Source organism: Opisthocomus hoazin, chromosome 7 (genome assembly GCF_030867145.1).
Source record: "Opisthocomus hoazin isolate bOpiHoa1 chromosome 7, bOpiHoa1.hap1, whole genome shotgun sequence".
In the NCBI taxonomy this organism is placed as follows: Eukaryota; Metazoa; Chordata; class Aves; order Opisthocomiformes; family Opisthocomidae; genus Opisthocomus; species Opisthocomus hoazin.
This window is the reverse complement of record NC_134420.1, coordinates 54263753-54281517: the sequence shown is the minus strand read 5'-3', so window position 1 is coordinate 54281517 and position 17765 is coordinate 54263753. Positions and strand designations below refer to the sequence as shown.

General features: G+C 43.2%; 2 protein-coding genes across 6 annotated transcripts in view; one reads left to right on the top strand and one right to left on the bottom strand.

Annotated features, from left to right (window-relative positions):
- Window positions 1-1385: 1385 nt before the first annotated feature.
- On the bottom strand, window positions 1386-7880 carry GPR65 (G protein-coupled receptor 65). Its single transcript, XM_009936855.2, has 3 exons — window positions 7816-7880; window positions 5700-5795; window positions 1386-2813 (listed from the first exon to the last, which is right to left on the bottom strand). Exon 3 carries the CDS (start codon window positions 2690-2692, stop codon window positions 1652-1654), a length of 1041 nt encoding a protein of 346 aa, XP_009935157.2. The 5' UTR covers window positions 2693-2813; window positions 5700-5795; window positions 7816-7880; the 3' UTR covers window positions 1386-1651.
- A 5596-nt stretch (window positions 7881-13476) lies between these two features.
- Window positions 13477-17765, top strand: part of GALC (galactosylceramidase) — a 39946-nt gene continuing 35657 nt past the window's right edge. For all 5 annotated transcript variants that reach the window (XR_012764509.1, XM_075426004.1, XM_075426001.1 and 2 more), the window contains exons 1-3: window positions 13477-13732; window positions 14646-14714; window positions 16564-16627. Coding sequence is in view for 4 of the 5 variants with exons in the window: in XM_075426004.1 (XP_075282119.1) it covers window positions 13565-13732; window positions 14646-14714; window positions 16564-16627 (301 nt within the window). In the remaining variant the exon portion in view is untranslated. The remainder of the gene's footprint in view (window positions 13733-14645; window positions 14715-16563; window positions 16628-17765) is intronic.

Here is a 17765-nt window from a genome sequence, read left to right as displayed (position 1 = left end):
CCTCCTCTGGACCCGCTCCAACAGGTCCATGTCTTTCATGTGCTGAGGGCTCCAGAGCTGGATGCAGGACTCAGGCAAGGTCTCACCAGAGTGGAGCAGAGGGCAAGAATCACCTCCCTTGACCTGCTGGCCACACTGCTTTTGACGTAGCCCAGGATATGGTTCGTGTTTTGGGCTGTGAGCGCACATTGGTGTCTCATGTCAAGCTTTTCATCCACCAGTACTCCCAAGTTCTTCTCCTCAGGGCTGCTCTCAATCCCTTCATCCCCCAGCCTCTACAGATACCAGGGGTTGCCCTGACCCAGGTGCAGGACACTGTACTTGGCCTTGTTGAAACTCATGAGGTTCACATGGGCCCACTTCTCCAGCTTGTCCAGGTCCCTCAGGATGGCATCCTGTCCCTCACGCATATCAGCCACGCCATTCAGCTTGGTGTCATCTGCAAACTTGCTCAGGGTGCACTTGATCCCACTGTATGTGTCATTGATGAAGATAATAAACAGTACTGGCCCCAATATGGAGCCCTAAGGTACACCACTTGTCATCGACCTCCATCTAGATGATGAGCCGTTGACCACTACCCTCCGGATGTGACCATCCAACCAATTCCTCATCCACCAAACAGTCCACCCACCAAATCCATACCTCTCTAATTTAGAGAGAAGGATGTTGTCTCTGGGGGACCATGTCAAATGACTTACAAAATTCAGACAGATGACATCCATAGCTATTGCCTTTTCCACTGATGTAGTCACTCATTCACAGAAGGCCACTAGGTCAGTCAGGCAGGACTTGCCCTTGGTGAAGCCATGCAGGCTGTCTTGAATCACCTCCCTGTCCTCCATGTGCCTTCGGATGGCTTCTAGGACGATCTGTTCCACAGCCTTCCCAGGCACAGAGGTGAGGTTGGTAGTTCCCAGGGTCCTGCTTTCTACCCTTTGTAAAAATGGGTGCAATGTATCCCTTTTTTCAGTCACCAGCGTCGTCATTCAACCACCATGACTTTTCTAATGTCATGGAGAGTGGCTTGGCAACTACATCAACCAATTCATTTGAGGACTCTGGGGTGCATCTCATCAGGTCCCATAGACTTATGTATGTTCAGGTTTCTCAGATGTTCACGAACCTGATCTTATCTTACAGTGGGAGGGACTGGGCTCCTCCAGCCCCTGTCATGTGGTCCATCCACTTGACAGGTGTGGGAAGAGAGATTGCCAGTGAAGACAGGCAAAAAAGTTGTTGAGACCCTCAGATTTCTTCTTGTCCATTGTTACCAGCTTGCCAGTCAAGGTTCAGATGACTTCAGCTTTCCTGCAGCTGAGTACATGTATGCCCAGCACATGGGCTAGCTAGCAAGCTGCGACAGGAGGCAGTTCTGTGGGGGATCCTCAGTGATTTTGTCAGTATGTCATGGTCATTTTTCTTGACTATGTTTTTTTGTTGACATTGATTCATGTACCATGCCTAATTTAAAAATATGTTTTGATGCTCCATTGATTTCATAGACCCTGTAATAAGTTCTTAGCTCCAGCTACTTGTTTCACTTGGATTAGGATCTGTGACTTATGGGTTATTTCCTAGGTACACACTGGGGAAGAATTTTTCTTTCTTTCCTCTTTAGGTTATCCAGTTTTGCTTTGAATGTGCTCTCTCAGGCATTTTTGACAGTCCCCATTTCACAGGAAGTTTTGTAGGTGACCACCAGTGCACTGCTCTTTGTAGCAGAACTGTACAGAGCACGGTCTTTTGCTTCCTCTCCCTCACGCTTTCGTAGGCACAAGCAACACCTGAGCAAATTCACTATGTCTGTTCGTGCAGTTTCACTCACAAAGCAGTAAAGAATGGGATCAGCAATGCAATTCACACTTGTTAAGGCCTGTGTGATTCTGTAAACCTTATACAACAACTGCAAAAGCTGTGGGTCAGTGGTGTAAGGTTCTTTGATGCTGCGAATAAGCAACATAACGTGATAAGGAGTGAAGCAAACAATGAAAGTAACTGTGATATTCAGAATAAGTTTCCTCACTTTTTTCTTTTCTTCATCTACTGTGGCTTGATTACATCTCACTACTTGGTAGATTTTATGGTAGCAAAACAAAATGATTATCAAAGGGACCAGGTACCCTGAGCATATCCGGAATAAATTTATCTGTGCCTGCCACCATTCCAGGGGGTATATATCATAGCATAACGTATGATTAGTGAAATTGCAAGGATCACTGAATACTTCTTTGTTCACCAATATGACTGAATTCAAGACGCTTTCCACAAGCCAAACGATTATGCTGACAAGCAACGAAAATTTTCTTGTGCGCAAGTGCTGGAGCTTCAAGGGGTGAACTAATGCCAGGTACCTATCAACAGAGATGCAAGCGAGGAACGCAGTGCTGGTGTAGAAATTCATATACATAAGGAAGGCAGAAATCTGACAAAGCAAGGCTGAAAGCTTCCAGTTATCTCCATTCCAGGCATAATCAATCCACAGAGGCAGAAGCAAAGAGTACAAAAGGTCAGCCAGGGACAGGCTGAAGAGGTAGACTGCTAATTCATTCCTTTTCCTCACTTGAACGCAAGACGCATAGAGGGATAAGCCATTGATGGGAATACTGATCATCATCACAATGCTGTACACAAATGGAAACAAATACTTATCCAGGGTGTGATCATCATGGCACTTAGCAGTGGTGTTCATTGTCCGCCCTGAGTAGTATCTTTGGGCCGATTCCAGCCCGGATGCAATAAAAAACCCTCTGTAGGCTGATGGGTTGTCATCTGTTAGTTCTTCAGGACCTGGTTGGTTAGATTCCAGCCTTCTGTTACCAAAAAGGAAAAATGTCAGCTTTAACAACATTTTTGTTTGTTTTTACGGGCTTCTTGGTGCGTGTTTTATTTAGAAGAAAGAAACTGTGTTTGTAGGAGATCAAAGCTTTTAAACAGTCCTGGAGGGACACATGCATAGGAACCCAAATGTCTAGGGTGGCCAAGGTCAGTCAGATGCAAGCTTCTACACCAGAAGCAGGATGAGTAGCTAAGACACTTCCAGAGGGGTAGGGTCCTGCAATCCCAGGTCTTTTTTTTGGGAAAGTCAAAGGAGATCAGAACGTGCACCACAAATAACAGAGGTGCACTTTCTATTATTCTGGTGGACTGAACAGAGTTTCAGCCATATGAATATGGCAGATTTCTTATCCACAACACTCTCCTCCTCTCTAAGTCAGTGGAGAGACAAGGATAGAAAGACAGGAATCAGGTACCACTAGATGCTGGGATCTGCTCAGAAGAAGAGATGTCTGGCTGGTATGTCACCCTATTGAGATTCATTCTCTTGTCTTGTTGCATTCTCACACTTCCCCAATTCCTCTCACTTCCTTTGTATGTGATTGCCCAAGAACTTGCCACCAACTGTGGCATTCCAGCAAAGCTTATTGCATGTCCCAGGAACCCTCATGCGAAACCTGGCAGGCTACTGCGCTCTGTATGCACAGGAGAACCTGCCAGGGTGTCACTTAGACTCATGTGAGGTGGGGACTGTCTGAGTACAATTTGTCATTTACCCTTCTTTCCTCTGGGAATTGCAGTGGCCACGTGTGAGTTTAGAAAACCATTAACAATTAAGTTTATCTTAGGCACTACCAGGGCTGTGGGTGTCAACAGCTTCAATGTGAAAATAGCAGTAAAACGGCAGCCCTGACTAAAGCAGTGGCACTGGAGGAGTTGTGTGCGTGTCTTAGAAGCACTTAGAAGAGCTGACCTTTAAGTAAGAAAGGGTATACAACCATAGCTATGAGACAACTGGTACTCATCGATTATATCATCACTCTGACACTCAGTAATTCTCTTCCCCAAAGATCTAATTGTTATGTTCAGGAAATATGAGAACAGGGAATATTTATTGTGGTGCAGTTCTACCACCAAATATACTAACTACTTTGGAGACTGCCTGTGATTACTCATCTGTGGTTTGAGCCTAGACTGCCAGCAAAGGAGGTGAAGAGGATGTAGAAAGAGTAGGTTGCAAGATAACACTGTCTACAACTGTTCCTACATAGGAAACAGCTCAAACTGAAGACAACTTGGGTGCAGGGATTTTCCCACATGGTAGGTGAATTCACTCTGCCTTTTTTAGATATGATGCATGTGTGTGTAGGATTTCGGGTTTGTCAGAGAAACCTAAGCAGGTTTATTGTCTGTGTTAAAAGGTTATCACATGGATCTCTTTTTCATAAAAAAAAAACTTTGATGCGTATTCAGAAAAAAAAGAAGCAACGACAGAACTATTTAGAAAGCACATATTTTATTTCACCAGCCACTGCTTTATTTGATCAAGCTGGCTAACTTTTCATAGTTAGAGCTAAATTCATTCACAGGCTTGAAAGACAAGACGAATTCTTGAGCAGGGCTTGCCAGTTTGGTCCACTGAGCAGCTTTACTTACATGATGACTAACTCAAAAAAATGCAGTGTCTATATTTAAGACAAACATAAGATACGTGCTTTTCAGCGTGGGTTAATAAAACCACACAGTAAATAGGGCATTGTAAGCTTACCAGTATAGATAAGCATCGCGAATTAAAAATGTAGCTCTAGAAATTGGATCCTAGGGTTTTGCTGACCCACTTCTCACCAAAAGCAAAGCAAATATATGCAGATGGACCAGATGAGTAAAAGATAAAATGCCTACCTATTCTTCTAATCACATTTTAGCATCTCTTTTCCTATGACAGTTCTCTTCATGTCTAACAGGGAAACATGCCCTCTCAGAAGCATGCCTGTAATGTAGCAAGTGTTTACTAGTCGCGTGACTGAGAAACTGGAATTCCTTCTCCCTCCCTCACAGACTGTTTCTCCACTGGTAGCTGACTTCTTATATCAGACTTGTCCTTACAAGCCCTCGACTTGTCTCTATGTTACAACAGCTCCTCTCAGCTACGTTTACTACCTCTTTCATATCTACTCATAGACCAACCTGCCAATTACTTCGTACCACCCACCTTCTTTTTCTTCAGCTTTCTCTTTCTCATTCATGGTTTCTAAAAGTTTTGCTCTGTTGACTTCACTGATCATAAGGAAAAACACTTGTCTGAATAAATCACATATTTTTCGGAGCAAGACCTTGCTTTGCTCTTCTGCCATCTGCCGTAAGGAAATAACATTTTAAGATATAACTGGATAATGGCATGATGGGACACTGGAGATGGGATTCAAAGAAGAGAGCTGAGACCACAAGAAATTTGCCTCCTAGGCAATTTTTTTCTGTCCCTCATGTTCACAGGTCAGTGCAGCCCATGGTTTTCTTTAATTTTTAACCAGTATCATCAATAGTTTCTATGAAAAAGCCCTGGAGGCTGTCTGAAATTCCCCAGGTAATCCATGTCCCAGCTTTGATGACACACTGATGCTACTTATACGAGGACGTGCTTTCAATGAGAATAATAACAAGAAGTGTGTCATTCTGGCATGTATTGATGACCTATACTGGAGTGTATCAAAGAGCCAGCAAGTGAAGTATACCACAATGCATGCTGCAGTTTCTTGCACAGAAACATAAAAGCAGGAAGCACTATTTTGGCCCTATTACAACACATTTCATTACCATTACATGGGGCCTTATCTCAGGTGAAGTGGTCCATATCATACTTCTTTGCTCAGTTTTTTTTTTCTTATAATTAGAACTGTGCAATGAAAAATGATTTTTCTTACCTGAATGTATGATCTGAAGCATTACCAGGTTTTCTCTCAGCTACTGAGCGTACCTGCTGGTTTTGGCCAGGAAGATGGTATTGGCCTACAGGTATCCTAAAACACAATGTTTGATAATTTTTCCCACTGATTGTTCATTTTTTCTAAAAAGCTAACGAAGAATTTCTGTTTAATGATATAGTCTAATGGTTTGACTTTCATAGTCCAAACTCACTGTGACTAATTCTGTAGACTTGTGACTTATTTAACAGACTTGTTTTGGTATCAGACGTGATACTAATGAAAAAAAATTCTCAACAGTAATTTCTTCTTTTAGCCACATTATTCAATGATTATCATTGCCCCTGTCTGTCATTCTGCTACAGAGAACCTGCTGTACAAGAAGTTGGAAAAAATAAAATACAAGTAGCAGTCAGATATAAAATTTAGAGAAATGGACTAGCAAACGTTATGCTTCATGTAATGTATGCAAAGAAGCCTGTAAAGGAACCTTGAGAATGTTTCTGGAGAAAACCACTCATTAAATATTGTATTTGTATTGACACATTCCTACACTATCTATTTCAGATTCAGAGAGCTTTATGCGATCTCTCCATTTATGACATTTTGAAAGTAACAAAGGAAGTATAAAGTTATACTTTCATAAGCACAAATACAAAATGATATTCCATACTCTTGCCTGTAACCATCTTTCTAAGGAAAGAATGGAAGAGTCTTTTTTAATTTTTCTTACGAATGAATTCTACTATAGTTTGGGAAATTATCAAAGACAAAGAAGACTGTAAGGATTTTGTGTTATTAAGAGAAAAGTTAGTAAAAATTTTAAAAAGAATCTTAATTAGCTAATAAACATCAGTTTAATTTTTGAAACATCTGCAACTGACATTTCAATCTTTATTTCAAATTCAAGTTCATAAAAGGGCGAGTTCATTATATATTCATTATAACATGGTAAGTTTTTGCAAGTACTTTGCTTTTTAGATAAATTTCAGGGGAAGAAAACAATGTTGTCTGAGCTAGATCTGTGCAGTAGCTGCTGTACAGATGCTACTGTGTATCAGCCATAAGATGGAAGGACATGGTTTTCTTGCCTTTTTTTTTCTCAAAGCAATTTCAACAAAGTAGATTGCTTTCTGCTTCCAAAATAAGTTATAGTGCCAAGCTGATTTACTCAAGTACAAGGACCTTCCGTAGCTAGATCTGTTTTCGTAATGAGCAGATCTCAAAACTTAATTCTGAAAAATTTCACAGTCGTGAAGATTTAAAATATGCCTTTCAGTAACTTGGATGTTTTTGCTTAAAATGCATAGCATTTTTCCTCATGTAACAGTAAATTTCACTCACAGGTCTCTGTGAGAGTATGAAAAGACTCAAAGAGGCCTCAAAGAGCTCAGTCTTTTTAAAGCTGAGATACACTTTATGGACTGTTTTATACAGAATAAAAAAATCTGTTAAAATCGGCAAATAGAAAAAAAACGTTTTTTAGGATGTAGGCCATGCAGATGAGTATTATTTTGCTATATCTTTATGTTCATCATGTTTTCCTCTATGTATACAGAAAGTTGCTGTATAAAATACCTTCATGTACATATTTGGTATTCTAAGAAGCTACTTCTAGTACAGCTTATTTTTCTGTTAAGTTTTAAGCATTGTGTATATTCATAGAAATAGCAGTGATAACCTTGTTAGTGCTACAAAATATTAAAGAACAATAACAGAAGAGCTACTGGAACCCCCTGTGAGGCCTGAGGCATTTTTTGCAGTGAAGACAAGGATGGCCCAGAATCCTGAAAACTCACCCTCAAATACTGTTCTTCTCCATCCTTTCCCCCTCTCCCAAGCAACATGTTTTTCGGTGATGGCAATACCATTACAACAATAAATCACGCTGGCATGTCTTTCCTGATTCAATCATTTGATGTCATTTGCCCTTTTGCCTCATGTTTCACTTGTGCTGGGGGTGAAATACTCCTTCTCCCAAAGCAATCTTTTCCAGCCCCTTTTGTGTCCCTTCTTTTTGCTGTATGATGTCAGCATCACATTAAAGGAAAGCCAGGTTGAAATCTGTACCAAAACATAAGTTATTTATCTGACTTCTTGGATTTTGAACACTTACCTAGGCAGCCACGTGTCCCTGTGTAGCAGTTTCACTGTAATGCCTTCCGTAGCGTAACCCGTGTCTGCTTCTGAGAAGAAAAACTACTTCATCAGATAAAGCAACAGGAAGCTGTTCTCGGGTACACCAATGAAGCAACAGCTCACGCGTCTCAACTTTTTTTTTGCCTCTTTTTTGATTTTAATCCTTTGTTAATCTAAATTTACCCATGCAACATGGTCATGTAGAAGTATGCACAAGGAATGGTACCAACCTTGGTAAATCTAGGACTACTTTTAGTAAGTTTATAAAGGCTTTACTGAAAATAATGCCTAATTACATGAACAGAGTATATTACAAATCTCTTACTTAGGACACAATACATTCTGGGCAGAAACCACACCACAGAAACAAAATACTGTGAAATGTGTATGTATTTATTTGTGTTTACTTGTATATGTTCAAAACATAGGGGCTTTGTTTGACTGAAGGACTTGGCACTCGCCTATGCCAACAAATTTATCACAGAATCAAATAAGAATCCACCTAAGAAAAGCCCATAACAAAATATTATAAGGACTTTAGGAGTTTGCGCAAAAAGAATTAATTATTTTCAGAAGTTGTATTACTGTTTTTTTTCTGTTTGCCTACTGATGGGAGGAAGTTTGTAGACAGTTCTAGTTAATAAAGGACAACAGAATTTTATGCCCTGCAACAGGTTGCATGTTTATATATTTTTATATACACTAAATCTGAGGTTGGATGCAGCTTTCACAAGAGTGATTCTATTCAATTAGACAGGTGGAAAACTGTTACATGAGTGCAGTTTCTCTTTTCTCTTTGTGATCAGAATAATTTATTGTGTGCTTTGATTTTTTTCTTAAATTCTGTTTGGAACGATTCAATTCTGCTTCTAGGAAACTGAGTACAATTTCACTTTAAATGTACACCTATTGGGAAACACCAAAACTAGCCTGTTCGATGATTCAGACGCTAAGGAGAAATGAAACAGATGTGCAAATTTAAAAGCTTTAAAATAGGACATACTGACTTCCTGGAGAACAATACCAGCCAGCTCTACAATCTCAAATCACTGAAGGCAGAGATTTGGTTCCTTTTTTTTCCCAGGCATAGCACGAGTTTTTCATCCACAGTTTTTCTACTGATGCACTTGTTATATGAAGCCTAAATTATCAAATCATTCTGTACTTGTGGTCATTCCTGAAACGGTATCATAGCCCCCTCCAGTCTGATGAAAGCGAGACTTTGCAGCAACTTGCATGGAAGAGAGGTTAGATTAATTTCTAAAATAAACTTCAGCAAATCTTTATTTTCACTGAGATAAAAGTCCTCTCATCACAAAGACCTGTTTTATCACTTTTCACCTGCTTTTTCCTAACATGGTACCTACTAAGAACACTGTGTGGTGGGCTGGTTCTGATGTTCTGTTGAGGGTTCCTATACCTCACTGAATAAAAAGCAATTCTTACCATTATTAGAGAAACATAGTTCATACATTTCTACAGTTCTTCACTGTCACAACTGTGTTATGGGTTTGCGTGGCAAGGTTTTGGTAGCGGGGGGGTTATCGGAGTGGCTTCTGTGAGAAGCTGTGAGAAGCTTCCCCCATGTCTGATAAAGCCAGTGATAGACGGATCTAAGACGGACTGCCCAAGGCCGAGCCAATCAGCAACAGTGGTAGCGCCTCTGTGATAACATATTTAAGAAAGGGAAGAAAAAAAAAAAACTCGGCAGTGAGACAGCAGTTAGAGAAAGGAGTGAGATGATGTGAGAGGAACGACTCTGTAGACACCAAGGCCAGGGAAGAAGAAGGAGGGGGCAGAAGGTGCCCGAAATGTCAGAGCAGAGCGCCCTTCCTTGCAACTCCTTGTAATCGATGGCCTTGCTGGACTTGTCCAATGCAAGACAAAAGACAAACGGACTGAGGTTGTCAAGAGCTGAAGAGCTAACAAAGGGAGTAAATAACTGGTGCTTATCTTATCAGACAAAAGTAAGGGGGGATAGCCCATCACTGTAAACTCAGTGATCTGTGGGGCGCCACGGAGGCTGCGCAGCAAGAGATTGCTTCAGAGATTGCTTTGGACAAAGCACAGATGGCCCCTGAATGCACATACCAAGATGCCCGCTCCGAAGGCGTGTCACACTGCTGAGTCCCGCTTCTGACGACATGACATTCCATGCCAAGAGCCAATCGATACACAATAATTGACTTAGTCCCACCTCGCAAAAAGATTTCCAAACATATAAAAATTGGCACTTGAAAACTCTCTTTGGGAGGAGGAGCCAAGCGAGAACTTCACCTGACGGACGGGTCGACGGGCCTGAACCTCTCTTCCGCCCCCAAGAAGGGACGCCTTTTTGGTAAGAGTCGTGCCTCTGACTTTGTCAGACATACCCCCGGGAACACATTGTTAACTAAAGCGCTAAACTATTACTTTGAGCTCAACTTTTGTAGACAGTGAATTTATCAACGGCAATTCCGAATCTGTGATAACTGTCGCTTGAATAAATTACTTATTGTTTCAACTTTGCGAAACTGTTTCAGTGAAAGTCCTTGGAAGGGCTCTGGCAGGCTAGTTGAATATCAGACTCCCCTTACCCCCCCCCTTTAACGCGACACTCGTGATGCAGACCATGGTGAGGTAGGTTGCTCCCCTGCAGTCCATGGAGGTCCACGGTGGAGCAGATCTCCACCTGCAGCCTGTGGAAGGGACCCCACACCAGAGCAGGTGGATACCCAAAGGAGGCTGTGACCCCATGGGGAGCCTGCGCTGGAGCAGGCTCCTGTCAGGACCTGTGTACCCATGGAGAGAGGAGCCCACACTGTAGCAGGTTTGCTGGCAGGACTTGTGACCCCATGGGGGAACCACGCTGTAGCAGCCTGTTCCTGAAGGACTGTACCCTGTGGGAAGGGACCCATACTGGGGCAGTTCATGAAGAGCTGCAGCCTGTGGGAAGGACTCACCTTGGAGCAGTTTGTGGAGAACTGTCTCCCATGAGAGGGACCTCACGCTGGAGCAGGGGAAGAGTGTGAGGAGTCCTCTGCCTGAGGAGGAAGGAGCGGCAGAGACAACAGGTGATGAACTGACCACAGCCCCCATTCCCCATCCCCCTGTGCCGCTCGGTGGGAGGAGGGAGAGAAACAGGAGTGAAGCTGAGCCCGGGAAGAAGGGAGGGGTGGGGGGAAGGTGTTTTAAGATCTGGGTTTATTTCTCACTATCCTTCTCTGATTTGATTGGTGATGAATTAAACTCCCTTTTCTCCCCAAGTTCAGTCTGTTTTGTCTGTGACAGTAATTGGTGAGTGATCTCTCCCTGTCCTTGTCTCAACTCTCAAGCCTCTCCCCTGCCCAGCTTGAGGAGGGGGAGTGATAGAGTGGTTTTGGTGGGCACGTGGCACTTATCCAGGCCAAACCAGAACAAACTGATAGTAGGACTAAAGGATCAAATGAAGTAGGAGGGCAGATGATTCATTTTATAAATTCTGGAAGGAAAGCTGTATGCAAAAAGCAACTCTTGGTTAAGCCAGTTTGGAAGAATTTAATTTCTGATGCAAGCAGCATATTTTTTTGCGGTGTTTTTTTTTGGTTTTTTTTTTTTTTTGAGATCTGGACATACACAGCATCTCAAATCAGTTATCTCAGAACAAGAAGTGGTCTTCAGGCTCGCTGAGACTAAAGTAGTATCAAGAAAGAACAATTGAAATAGAAAAGCATTCACAGTGGAAATATATCTTATCTACAAAAGAAGCAATGAATATTTTCTTTAAGTCCTCAATAATTTTATTGGTTATGTTTGGGTTTACAAAGCTTCCAGATCACACATTCTTGGGTCACAGACAAAGTTGTAAAGAAAAAAATCATATAAAAGGCAAAGTAGAGATTCCTAACAAGGAATAAAAGTCCTGAGACCCACCAAAATATCCTCTACTTTCCACCAAAACAGATTCTAATAGTGGTTTTCTACACCAGCTGAAAAGCGATGGTCCTAAGCACATCATAGGATGGAAATATGAGTTCTGAAAGCTGACACTTTTAGGCTGCTATGAGTGATAAAGAGACTGAATTCTACAGCTGAAGCCTTTTACCTGTAATAAATTGACGCATTAATTTAAGAAATTATCAGAATTAACCACTTAAACATTCATGACGGTTTTGCAAGCTTTCCAGGCATGCAAAGCTGTATAGTCTGCTGGAATGAATGTGAATTAGGACCATGGGCATAAATCTACCTCTGCCACTGACTCACTGTAGCCTTGAGGAAGACACTCTGTCCTTCTGCATGTAATAATGACATCGTGTAGCTCATTTGGGTGTGAGCAGGTTCATTAGTTAATGCCTGATATTGCTGTAAAGTGCAAAATGTTTTGTGAGTGTTCGGTATTGTTATTAAAAAAGAAATAAACAGGAAACGTCAGTCGGGTAATGTCATTACTGAGACATTAGATCTCTCAATGACATGGACAAGAGAGGCACAGGCTCGAATAACAGCATTCTTTATGGACAGAAACATGTAAAACCTGGGCTTTTCCATGGCTCTCTAACACAGTGCCCGCATGATGTCAGCCACTGTGTCTCCCGGTGCCTCATTCCTCCTTAATCACGTGGAGCATCGCCTCTGTAAAACACCGAGGTCAGCAAACAGATAGTTCCCCTTTAAGGATTTTTATAGGATAATCAAGCCAATCACCAGTCTCCTGACTACTTTTCCTCTGAGCCGAACGCTTTCCTGAGCTGGCACCCAAGGGATCACCCTGGCTACTCTCACGGAGACGCTGAACGTGTGGCACGCCACCATCCAGCTGCCCAGCAGCGTGCCCCCGCGGCGGCTGTCAGCAGAAAGGCTGGTTCAGCCCCGCTAGCAGCACAGGTCATAACCCGCTCTCAGGACCCCTCTCTGGGGTCCTCCTGAGGCAGCTGCGGGTCTAACTGGGCCTAACTGGGATTCCCGGGGAAGCCTGTGAGGCTGCCAGCACCCCAGGGCTCCAGGGCGAGGCCTCTCTGGGGCTGGCCCTGTGCCCCAGGGCCACTCCCAGCTGCACTGCCTGCTCCTGCGCAAACAACCAAAGGTCTTCTCACAAGGCGTGGAGGTTTTCTCCTTCAAAGTGGCGATTTTTGCCTACTTTATGAGGGATTTGGTGGCAGCCTGAGAGCGGGACAAAACCAGGGAACTAGCTGCTTGCAAGGGCCTGGAAATGAGAGATTCACTGGGCAACACCCTTCGTCTTGCTGGAAAACGGCCGTGCCTTGCCAGAGGCTGCGCAAAAAAAAAGTCAGTCTGGTGTAGCCCTCACAGCTAGGCTGCCTATACTGCACTAAACGCAATTTCGCCGCGTCTTCCCAGAAAAAACCCTGTCTAGACGCGACACACACACCCGCCTCGCCTCACAGCAGCAGCTTTCCCACACCCAAGATGGCTCCTCGGTGGCCTCACTCGCTATCCAGTGCCGAATTCCAACATGGCAGTGCGCGTCCCGCCACCCGGAACTCGCCTTGCCCTTTCTCAAAATGGCAGGCACCAACTTCAACACGAGGAGGGAGGGCGGAGGGCTGCCTGTAAGCGCTGAAAGCCTTCCCCTCCCTTCACCTTTCCCGTTAGCAAAATGGCGGTGAAGGGCGCTCACGCCCCGCCTCCCAGGTGATTGCCAGGTTGCGCGGTCACGTGACGCGCGGAGCCGGGTAGGGCGAGCTGCTATAGGGTCGGGGCGGCACGCCCAGGACGCTGTCGGCGGCGGGAGCGGAGCGGGCGGGATGGGGTGCGCGGCCCTGCTGTGGGGCTGGCTCCTGCTCGGCTGCAGCTGGGGCCCGGGGCCTCCGGGGGTCGGTGCCGCCGCGCTCTCCAAGGCCACCTACGTGCTGGACGATGCCGGCGGGCTGGGCAGCCAGTTCGATGGGATCGGGGCTATCAGCGGCGGCGGGGTGAGCGGGGGCTCCTGCGGCGGTGTGGTTCTGATGCTCTCCTCGGGGCGGGGCGTCCCGTCAGCGGGTGTGTTCTGTGGCTTCGGCGCAGGCCTTTGAGGATTTGCCGGGGCCTGGGCCGGGGGGCCTTGGTGAGGGGAGCCCTGAGAGGCAGGGGAGGGGACAACGCTGAGGGGGGCCGTGAGAGGCGGGGGGGGCGCGAGGTGAACGCTGAGGGGGGCCGTGAGGGCGGGCGGGGAGGCGTGAGTGGGTCTCTGAGGGGGTGTCGTGCGGGCAGGGGTCCTGCTTTGCACCTGGCCTCCCGTCTTTGGCTGGTGGGGGTGCCGAGGGCCAGCCGCATCCTTGGTGCTGTTGGAGGAGGGCTAAGCCGGGTTTGGGTTTTTCTGTGGAGCGTCTCCCTAGCTGCTTGTCTCTACGAGTTTTAAAATGTTGGACGAGCCAACAGCCGGTCATACGCTTTCCTGTGGTCCAGCCAGCAGAGCCGTGAGATTCTGCAAGTTCTTACCCACTCCTGGACCTGCTGAGTTGCTTTCCTTGCCCTCCTGCCTGTGTGCCCCGTGAGCTCCTGTTGCCTTTGGTATACTGAGAGCCAAAGCAGGGAGATGCCAGTAGAGCGGGAGAAATGGTGCTGCGCTTTGCTTGTGATAAGTCTGCGAGATCGCGTTGCTTCTCTGTCCTCTGTCCTCTTTTTGCAGTAGGTTGCAGGTAACAGGAGTATGAGGCAATTGCACTCTGTGAAACCAGAAACGCACAGCTGAAGGGTTAGAAAAGAGTTTTTGTAGGGGCTTAGCTGAGTTCCTGGTGCTATAATTATTTTTTTAGGCTTATTAGCAATGTGAAAGTCCTAGACTGAAAAATTGGGATGTGTTTATATGTTTGAAAGTTAGGTTTTCGTGTTTTCTTTCCATTTTAGGCCACATCTAGACTCCTGGTGAACTACCGAGAACCTTATCGCTCCCAGATTTTAGATTATCTGTTCAAGGTAAAGTTGGTTTCACGGCTACAATAATGTCTAGTTTCATGCTGAATTTCTTATTGTGTAGTGTTGGAACTCCTATAGTATATTCAGTACTACTTGAAATTTGACAAACTCCCATTTTGTAAAGCATCTACTTTAATGTTGGTTTTAATCAGAACCTTAAATTTTAGCTGTTGTTTTTGACAACCAGCATCTTGTTCAGGAGCCAGTTGCTTCAAATTATTATTAAAATGCTTTTATGTTTTCACAATATGTTTAAAAATATATTTTCAACATATTTTCTTCATCCATGTGGGCTTAATGAGGATTAAATTGGTTTTGTGGCTAAAATGAGGGGTTTAGCTGTTCATAGTGATTGCAGGAAGTGGGTCTTTGAGACAGTTTTTTTTTTTTTGCATACAGATAGTCATATGATGTGAAAACAACTGTGCAGGCTGCGTAGTTTCAACAGCATATCTGTTCCAAACTTGTCTCAAGTATAAGTGCAATGACTCTATAAAGTGTGTGAGTGTTATTGGTTTGTGGGCTGCCCCTGTGGAGTTGCCCAACTATATAATATGTGGTAAGATTATTGCACTGGACAGTAATAACTTGTTTGCTTTTGGCACTGTAAATTACTCTGCTGAAAGACGATGTCGTGTCACTTTCAAGTAGTGTAATCGAGATGGCTGGTGGGGAATAATTTGCTGTGTGGTTTAAAGAATTGGTTTTAAAGGGTAGAATAAGGCATAATATTTGACTGGGGGATCAAAACCTATATTTTTTGGAGACTGAAGCTGTGTGTTACAAATACGAGTTTTCTGAAGGAATCAGTAGGCATGTGGTAAAAGAAAATCTAGTTGAGAACATGATTTTCAAAGAATTTTTGGTATGTTCTTTAACCAAAACCTCTTAAGCTGTCATGAGATACTTGGGAGTGGTATACCTTGCCTTTTTCTCCTTGTCTCTTAATGTCAGTCAGCCTTTGTGATGGGGATGGGAGAGCAAATGTGTTAGTTTGAAATCAGAAATGTCAGGAAGAGAAATGGTAAATTTGGAATATTTGCTTCTTATTTTAAAACAAATTAAAAAAATCTAAAACTTGCAAGCCAAGCAAATTATCGTCTATGCAGCTTTTTTTTTTAATCAAACTACGTTCTTGCATCTTAAAACTTTTTTTGGATGCCAAAAGTAGACTTGGGTAATTCCATGGAGGAGGCCAGCTCATTAGCGGTTATTAAAGTAATGATCAGTTGTAACTTTTGGCTTGAGCAACTCTTAAGGCACTAATGGCCAGCAGAACATACTAGGAGTAGGATCACCTGTAGTTGAATTCAGCCTCACCTGAGGTTGAATTTTATATTCTGCTCCGTCAGCCAGATGCTGGGGAAGAGCATGGTGGATTGGGTTTCCAGTGCCGTGTTTTTTCTCTCTTGCCTTTCTGCCTGTAGTTAGCAGATGCTAACTGTATGTATGCGCTTTCACATAATCAGTGTAACCTTTTACATAAATGAATAAATTATTTACTGAAATATTAATTTTAATAATTTGATTTTAGGAGAAAAACTGAACTTTTAATAACATTAAAAATACTGTTGTGTTCCTCCTATAGCCCAGGTTCTACTTTAAGAGCACTTCAGTATTTTCTTGAGCGTAACGAATTTAAAATCTGCACAGCTGGGGAGAAGTGTGGTTAGTGGTGCAAGATGTGCTATTTATCCTGCTTGATTTCCTTTTGAAGCAGAATTTTGTGTAATCTCCCATTACATCTATAATGGATTGAATTTCCTAGCATCCTCAAAATTGTACACTTATTTAGTGCATTCTTCTTAACAGCAGGATTCTGTTTTTCTGTGTCTCTTTGTTTTTCTAGCCAAATTTTGGTGCTTCTTTACATATCCTCAAAGTAGAGATTGGAGGTGATGGACAATCAACAGGTATGGATTTTGCATGAGCAGAATTTAACTTCTCATTGTAATGATGCTGTGACATGTCCTGCATGTGTCACTTTGGCTGAAGGGTGGAGATACATTCTGTAGTTGTACTGAAGTTGCAGAAAAACATAAACAATTTCTGCTGGCTTGTAGAAGAGAAATTTACACTAGCATTCGGAAGACTGTGCTCACTATCATATGGTTAACAGGTTGTGTTCTAGAGCAAATGACTTCTTTTTTCACCCCAAGATTAAGAAATCTCTAGTAGCTTTCTGAATTGCAGAGCATTTCTTAAACACCAATTTTGCAATACAAACTCTGTAAAACTTGGGTAGGACTAGGTAGGTTATATCTTAAAAGCATGAAAGTGTGAAGACAACTGGTCAGAAGGAATTGTTTCTTTAGTTTAATGAGTTGCTACATTTCACTGGAGTGGTGTTGTCTGACATTAGGCACTGTTTTTTTGTTTTGTTTTTTTTTTTTTTTTGCCTGACCACAACTGCAAATGAGAATGTCTTGGTGTAATTTGCCTAGCCTACTATATTTACATGTAGGAGAAGCTGTTTAATAACTGCTTGTGATCGGAAACTGAGAAGCAGTAACTAGACTACAGTTTGTGTCTTTACTTCTGGGGTGGGGAAAAATAAAATCTTGGCCAGGTCAAGAACAGACTTAAAGCAGACTCAGTTAATAAATACAAAGCATAGCATCTGTCTTTGTGGCATTTTTTGTGTATATATATATATATGTATATACACACACATTTTTTTAAAGTCTGTGTTTGTGTAATTAGGTATTGTTTTTCATTTCTTTGATTTACTTTCCGTAAGAAAAATTAACATGGTGAAAAGTATTATTCTGGGTTTAAGAGCGTGGTATTTGGTCAAGAAGTTGCTGGTTAGAGGAGAACGGAGTTGTCTTCATGAATGCACAGACTTCTCTTCAAACACTCTCGCTCCTGGCTGAGGAGAATGTTACATACTCGTGTGATGACTTTCCAGATTTTAGAACAGTAAGATGCAGATGTCTTAACACATTAGACTGCAGCTCTTATTCTGACCTCAGAGGTGTGATCAGGAGCCTGTCTGAAATGTAATCAGGAGTCTAAGTTTGGAATCTAGTTGTTGTTCTGTGTCTCTAA

What these genes read in the sequence shown, in the direction of transcription:
- GPR65 (XM_009936855.2), bottom strand. Translation starts at nt 2,692, where the DNA reads ATGAACACCACTGCTAAGTGCCATGATGATCACACCCTGGATAAGTAT.